Genomic DNA, 7,023 nt, shown 5'->3' on the forward strand with positions numbered 1-7,023 from the left:
ATATTGAACAGACATTATTTTTTGTGTTTATGACCGCAAACTGTCATTTTTTGTTTGGTTATCGCCTATCGGTTTGTACTTTTATGGCACATCCCTATAGTATACTGTGTTGTTACTTATTGGATATGCTGTGTGAGATGAAAGTTTAGCACTGATTTTCACGTTTGACTGAATTTAATATGTAACAAGTCAAGATTTTGATACAGAGGTATTAATAACTAGCCAGTTTATTTCCAAAATGATCTTGTTTCACCTGATCATCATATATTTGAATTTGTTTTTATAATACATTTTTGTAGTAGGAGGATGAATATATTGATTTTTCCAATTTTTCATAAAATAATGCTTTTGAGCAGTGAGAACTCTTGAAAGATTTTTATTGATGAGAGAGTCCCTTCTCTGTAGAATTTTGAAACTCTTATAGCTTAATATTTATCACAATATTTGATAATGTGAAGCGATATCAATCGGTATTTATCTCAAAATAACTTCTACAATATGTCACTTTTTTCACTCCAGATATATTGTTAATTAGCATATAAATTGGCATTATGTTAACAAATATTTTGTTTGGCATAGTGAAACAATTTATTCAAAATATTTTTCAGTATATTGTATTACTATGGCAAGTTTTATCAATGTGTAATATACAACAGTCTTTAGAATAAACTTATCTGTATTGCGCCAACTGTAGGTCAGGGTAAACAGTAAACATAGTTTAAGCCTGATTGCTTTGTAATTAACACTTATTAACTTGATTTATTATTAGTTTAGTGTATGAATATTCATTAGCACAGTGTAGTTAAACATATTGTCCTTCAGTCGACACGTTTATGTAGTTCTGATGGAGGATGTTATCTGAAGAGAAACCTTTGTAAGAAATTTAAAGTGCAGAGAAGGATACAGACCGAAATTAAGAGGTTAGAGATTCCACTTACCATTCAATAGTTCAATGAGTTTGAAAAATATTAGTTTTCGAATGAGGATAGTAGTTAATTAGCATAATCCATACAATCTATTTTAATATACAATTTTATCAAGTTATATTCCTGAAGGTAAAATTGAAATTAAAATTATGTCATATTAAAACAAAAAAGAATGAATAAACTCAGTGAACAACAACAGTGAACCCGTAAATGTGAATTTTGCTCTTATAAAAATGTAGGAACAACTTTATCATTGTTGGTAAAATACTGATCACTACCTAACTTTATTTATAGCCTATAGATCATTAGGATAATAGGAAATGAACAAGGATCAGCATAAATCATAGAAATGGTATCTATTCAGAAATTTGATCAGGGGAGATATTAAAAATGTTTTTCTTGTAAAACCATCTATAATAATTATTATTTGAAAACGTGTAAGTGTAATACAGTGTAACATAATTCCTAACTCAATATTCCTTTTACATTACAGCAAAATAATAAACATTGCATTTCCAGGATACACGCTACTTGACATGGAAACTGTATATAATGCATTTTTTGAAGTTCAAAGTAAATGTAGTTCTTTAAGTAATTATCATCAATATCTCATTTGAATCTTATTCTTTTTGATTCTCAACATAACCTTGAACGAAGTTGCAATCTCGCGATTTTGCTGAGAACCATTTTTCCAGTGGTATATAGCCTCCATGAACTTATGATGTAACATAACATTGAACTTCAAAGAAATCAATAAAGTGAATAGGCAATGATAGCAGGACGTTTCTGCTGTAATTGAAGATGGTAGTTCTGATTCGAGTGTCGAATTAATAACTCAAGATGATAAAGAACGCTCAATACTTCTATCGAAATAGAATATTAATAAATTAGGCGGTGATTGAGAAAAAAAGACTGTAGAAAATACACCTCTTAAAAAGTTATATCTTAGCTGTTTCTCCGATGTAACACATATTTGTAGTATGATTATTTTAATTACACCTTTTCCTTCTAGTAAACAAATCATACTCAGATTCCTATGTCGATAAACATTTGAGTTTATCTTCGTACGTTACTGGAAAGAATAAGTGAGAAATGTGAGCATCACAAGATATTATTATGTGGGACTAAATTAAACTAGGTTTTACGTTCATAGTATTGGTAAACCAAATAAATGAGTTTATTGTATGCCTGTCTGAAGAGAAGTCCTGTTATGAACTGACAGTTTGAAAAACACCAGTGTTACATTAGGGTAATATATGACGAAACGTAAAACACTAGACTAAAAGACTATATAATTGCTATAAAACAACGCAGAAAACACACTTATCAGTCCGTTGTACACAGTAAAACAACCCTAACCTACCCCATGAATAGCATATGGTAAGTCTCCATCTGATTGATAAATCAAACTATTACACCGGGATCGATAAACACATATAGAGAAATATTGTCTTCAATCAGAACCTAACCAGGCTTTTTTCCAGTATATAGTAATATTTGTACCCATATATGAAAAAACTAAACTGATCACGGAAATTTGTTAGTCAATGGTAGCAGTGGGATAGATTACATAATTACCCATTATAGAAGAAACTATTTATATTTTGAAAATAACTCAAACATTTCGTCAAGCTTCTTTTGGAAATATTCTAGAATTATAGAGACCAAGCGAGATCAATACAATTCTGCACCAAATCATTGTCTAATTATATTTAGTGTTTCCTTTAGAATGAGCGTAAGAAACATAATATGAAATGTTTATTATTAAGTAAAACATGATTTGTGTGAGTAAATATTCGTCAGTCTTATATTTCTCCAGTGGATGAATTAGGCCTATAAATAACATTTGCACCTTTTATTAAATGAATTTGAATATATATGGAAATGGGACCAGGGTAGTGTTAATAATTATGAATTAGATTCTAGTTGTCTATCCATAGATTATTTTTTCAAGAAATATATCAAATTTTAAGTAGAGAAGGATGCATGCTAAAAGAGGGTGATCCATTGCAGTCCTAAAAGTCTAACGGAAGATCCAGGTAACCAATATACATGAATTAAAATTAATATATATGAAATCACTACAATAAACTTGAACAACTTTGAGAATGTTTTTGAATGGAAAAAAGATGGCAAATTTCTTCAGCATTTGATCAACAACAGATTTTTAGATTATTTTATTTATTCAAATAATTTGAAATATTAATTAGTTTTGGTGTCTGAGAGCTTCACCTATCTTCATTTAATACAACTATTATGCTTAAATTTGACTGGTATCATTCTCAAGTAAAACCCCATTTACTTCAACTTTTGAAGTAGTAGAGGCTTATAATTGATCATATATCTGTTATTGTTTTTTCTGAAATATGATGGCATCAAATTTTTCCTTTTTCATAAATCTCAACCAATAAATGTGAATCAGGTTTTAAGTTGAATAAAATGTACTTTATAGGTGATAAACATACAGTGTCGATTCTGTTTATTTAGTATTTCATTCACCATGTTCACATTTGTCATTAGTGGTATGCATAAACATGATAGTTTTGACACTGACAAAAAATATACTTCTTGAGTTGTCTCCACTAGCATGATGCTACAATTTTTATAATTTCTCACAGTGACTCAAAATAATACTGCACATTATACCCCTAAAATGTAGACAATTAATTCCGAACTTCTGAAATGTGGGACCCTTATATTTACGATCTTGTTAACATCAGTTCGGTCTGAACGAATCTCACATAATACACTCACCGTGAAATGTGATTTATATATATATATATATTACCTGAATATCACATCATTATTCAGAAATACAATTTAAACAAACAATACTATATGAATTTAAACTTCACCCTATCGCACAGGATGTTGTCTCGTAGTAGCATGAGCAAAGATTGTAAGCAACGATGGATAGTAGCTAGCGGTGGAATCCAGGACACGCGTTTCGTCCTACTTGGGACTCGTCGGCTGGATGTACCTGCATCTCAGAGTTGATGTTCACTTTGGGACGCGAACCCAGTAACTTTCGCTTCAAACGCCGTCGCGTTACCCACTCAGCTACTGAGTCCTGATAGCCACTTGCTTGTGCAAGATTGGCCAGTTGCTGTCCTAGACATCAGTGGGAAGAATCAAACAAACAATACTAAGTGAATTTAAACTCCACCCCATTGCACAAGCAAGTGGCCATCAGGACTCAGTGGCCGAGTGGATAACGCGATCGCGTTTGGAGCGAAAGGTACTGGATTCGAGTCTCAGAGTGAATATCAACTCTGAGATGTAGGTACATCCAGCTGACGAGTCCCAAATAGGACGAAACGTGCGTCGTGAATTCCACTGCTAGCTACTATCCATCTTTGCTTACAATTTAAAACTGTTCCAATAATATTTCTTTAGATATACAGAAGCATAAAAAAATATTCAGTAATTTATTGAAAATTTTAAGTTACACCTTACATAAAACTATACGTTAATTATAATAAAATGAACATTTGAAATGCGACTGGTTACTAAAAAAAGGGAAAAAAGAAAAAAAACTACTAATAAAAATTAGGATCTTTTAAAAAGTGTATTCAGTAATATACATTTTCAATATCCATGGTAAAGTACAGAATGGAATAATTGATTTTTTTTCTAAAAATTGTTGTTGTTATTCTACACTTAAAATCTAAGCATCTTTATCAGTATTGATATAAGTATCCTAGTTAGTAACAATATTATTTAAATCTTACCAATTGTTTAACATAAGACCTTTAAATGTTTTGTACATATGTGGTTAACTTTTATTGACCTATCAAAATAAATATTGTCTGTACAATTGATTTAAATTGTAATGATAATTAATTTTTTCATGTTTATTTTTTTGTATTGAATGTAAAAATAGTATCTATGACTTCCACGGAAAATATCTCTTTTTATTTTTGATGTTATGGAATAGTATAATATTAGTTAATTTCTAATCATTCTATGTGAAACTGTACAATATTCAATTACGTACATATCTATCAGTTTATGTCTCCATAACTGAAGTTTGTGTATAAGCTGCACTTAAACTAAGACGTGCAGCAGCTGGTTTCAAGTCTGATTTCATTATTTGTCCTGTAGATTTATTTTGTTTCATTATTAGTTGTTCACTTTCTTTATCCATTGATGCGATATCATGTCGTGAATGCCATGAATTCATATAATGAGTAGATTGATTGGTGGTTTTTCGTTGATTACTATGTATTCCACATTTATTGATTAAATTTCTAAATAAGTCTTTCAACTGTGAACGAAACCGTCTTCCAAGAAAAACGTAAACAAAAAAGTTTACACCACTATTTAAACATACTAAAGCATTTGTAACTGGACGAATAATCTCGATTAAACTTCGATGATTAATCAGATAAATAATTTGATAGCCAACAGCTGGTAATTCACATACTAAATATATTATAATTACTCCAACACATAAACGATTTACTTCCATTGTACGAGAACGATTAGATTTTGTAACACGTACAAAATAAGCATGATTATCTGAAGAACGTGGTGCTCCATGACAACATTTTGGGATAGTGTGATGGTGTGATGGATGTTGTTTTTGAGGATGTTGTTGATAGTCTCTGTGAAGAGAATGATAATTACATTGTTCAAACTGTCTGTTAGCGCAATCTATTCTAGCAATAATTTGTGCTCGCCTCTGATTCGCATACTTAATTCCTCGAATAAGTAACACATTAAAAATGGCAATAATAACATTAGGTAAAATAACAATTAAAATTGTATAACTGATCAGACGATAAATTAATCTGAAGGCATAGTTATTATTCACCCATGATCGTATAGCACTATGGTATATCAGAATTCCTTTAGGTAATTCTGTAAAGTTATAATATCCAGAATGAAGAATATTTGTTTTGTTGTCTTCATTAGAGTAACACAATAATGGCATTGCATCAACAATAAAAAAATGTGGAATATTGTAAAGCGATGACAATATAACAATAAGTGTTATAGCAATATGCGCTTTTTTCCTTGTACATATACTAGGTGCATGAAGTGGTTTACATACAGCTACCCAACGCTCTAATGATACTAGGACAACAGTCCAGTTTCTCATCATTCTCACCGCCATTCCAGATCCATATAATATTTTACTCGTATGAGCATAAACGTTTATGTATGACAACCATAAAATATAGAAAGATAACGTTTTCAGAAATTGGAAAAAGAAGCATAATATTAGAAATGCTGTATCAAATACGGCTAAACTGGTTAGTATTAAACTAGTTGTTCCATGAGATCTGTCACGAGCTAGGACGAATCCACTTAAAACATTGCCAGTAATCCCAGCAAGCAGTATACAACCAACCAAGAATACATCAAAGGCTACATTATATAGAACAATCCAATTTGGTTTGAAGAGACCGGGCATACTTCCAATGTCTTGAATGAAATATGAATTATTATTTGGTAATTCGATCAGTTCAGCACAGTTTGATAAAAGCTTTAATAACTCTTCCGTACTCATATCCTTAGAGCTCAAAAAATTAGTTTCATTGTCTAATTCCATTCTTATGAGGTGCTCAATGTATTTTATTCATAACAGAATGATAAATTTGAATTTTGAGGAAAAGATGCTAAACAAACCTTTAAATAGCTGTCACTTTGGTAGGATATTAAATACCACTTGCTATGATTGGTTGATAATGGACCAATCATACACGTTTAAGAGAAAACATCCCAAAGCACGTCTAATATTGATGTCATATTATTAGTAAACTGAAGTTCTTTAATGAAATCATTTAAATGTTTTTTTAATTTGAAAGTGATTCTAATTTGAACGCTTTTCGACACTTCATAGTGTGAAGAGACTTGTACACTGTGTTTAAAACATTAAGAAATGGTTAAAATGCAAAACATTTTTACTCGACAAGAAGCAGTTTTCTACATCCCATGTTGTTATTTTAATGAAACAAGCAATCTATCCTAAGTGTCCTTTTGTTTATAACTAATAGGTATCAAGGAAATTATAAACTCAATATGATAAACTGAAGTGATTCTTAATTTTTAACATTGAATCGACTTCAGTGTACAAACTGTTTGTTTCTAA

The 7,023-nt window shown here is 30.6% G+C and overlaps 1 protein-coding gene and 1 non-coding gene across 2 annotated transcripts; one reads left to right on the forward strand and one right to left on the reverse strand.

Annotated features, from left to right (window-relative positions):
• Nucleotides 1–4,121: 4,121 nt before the first annotated feature.
• On the forward strand, nucleotides 4,122–4,192 carry Smp_tRNA_01270_Pseudo_TTG.1.1. Its single transcript has one exon. It is a non-coding gene (tRNA).
• A 743-nt stretch (nucleotides 4,193–4,935) lies between these two features.
• Nucleotides 4,936–6,483, reverse strand: Smp_008850 (putative peptide (FMRFamide/somatostatin)-like receptor; the record flags this gene model as incomplete). The annotated part of the gene is made up of 1 exon (XM_018796683.1): nucleotides 4,936–6,483. The coding sequence occupies one exon, from the start codon at nucleotides 6,481–6,483 to the stop codon at nucleotides 4,936–4,938; it is 1,548 nt and encodes a 515-aa protein (XP_018651801.1).
• Nucleotides 6,484–7,023: the final 540 nt, after the last annotated feature.

The sequence above is a fragment of the Schistosoma mansoni genome, chromosome 4 (assembly GCF_000237925.1).
Source record: "Schistosoma mansoni strain Puerto Rico chromosome 4, complete genome".
NCBI lineage: Eukaryota > Metazoa > Platyhelminthes > Trematoda > Strigeidida > Schistosomatidae > Schistosoma > Schistosoma mansoni.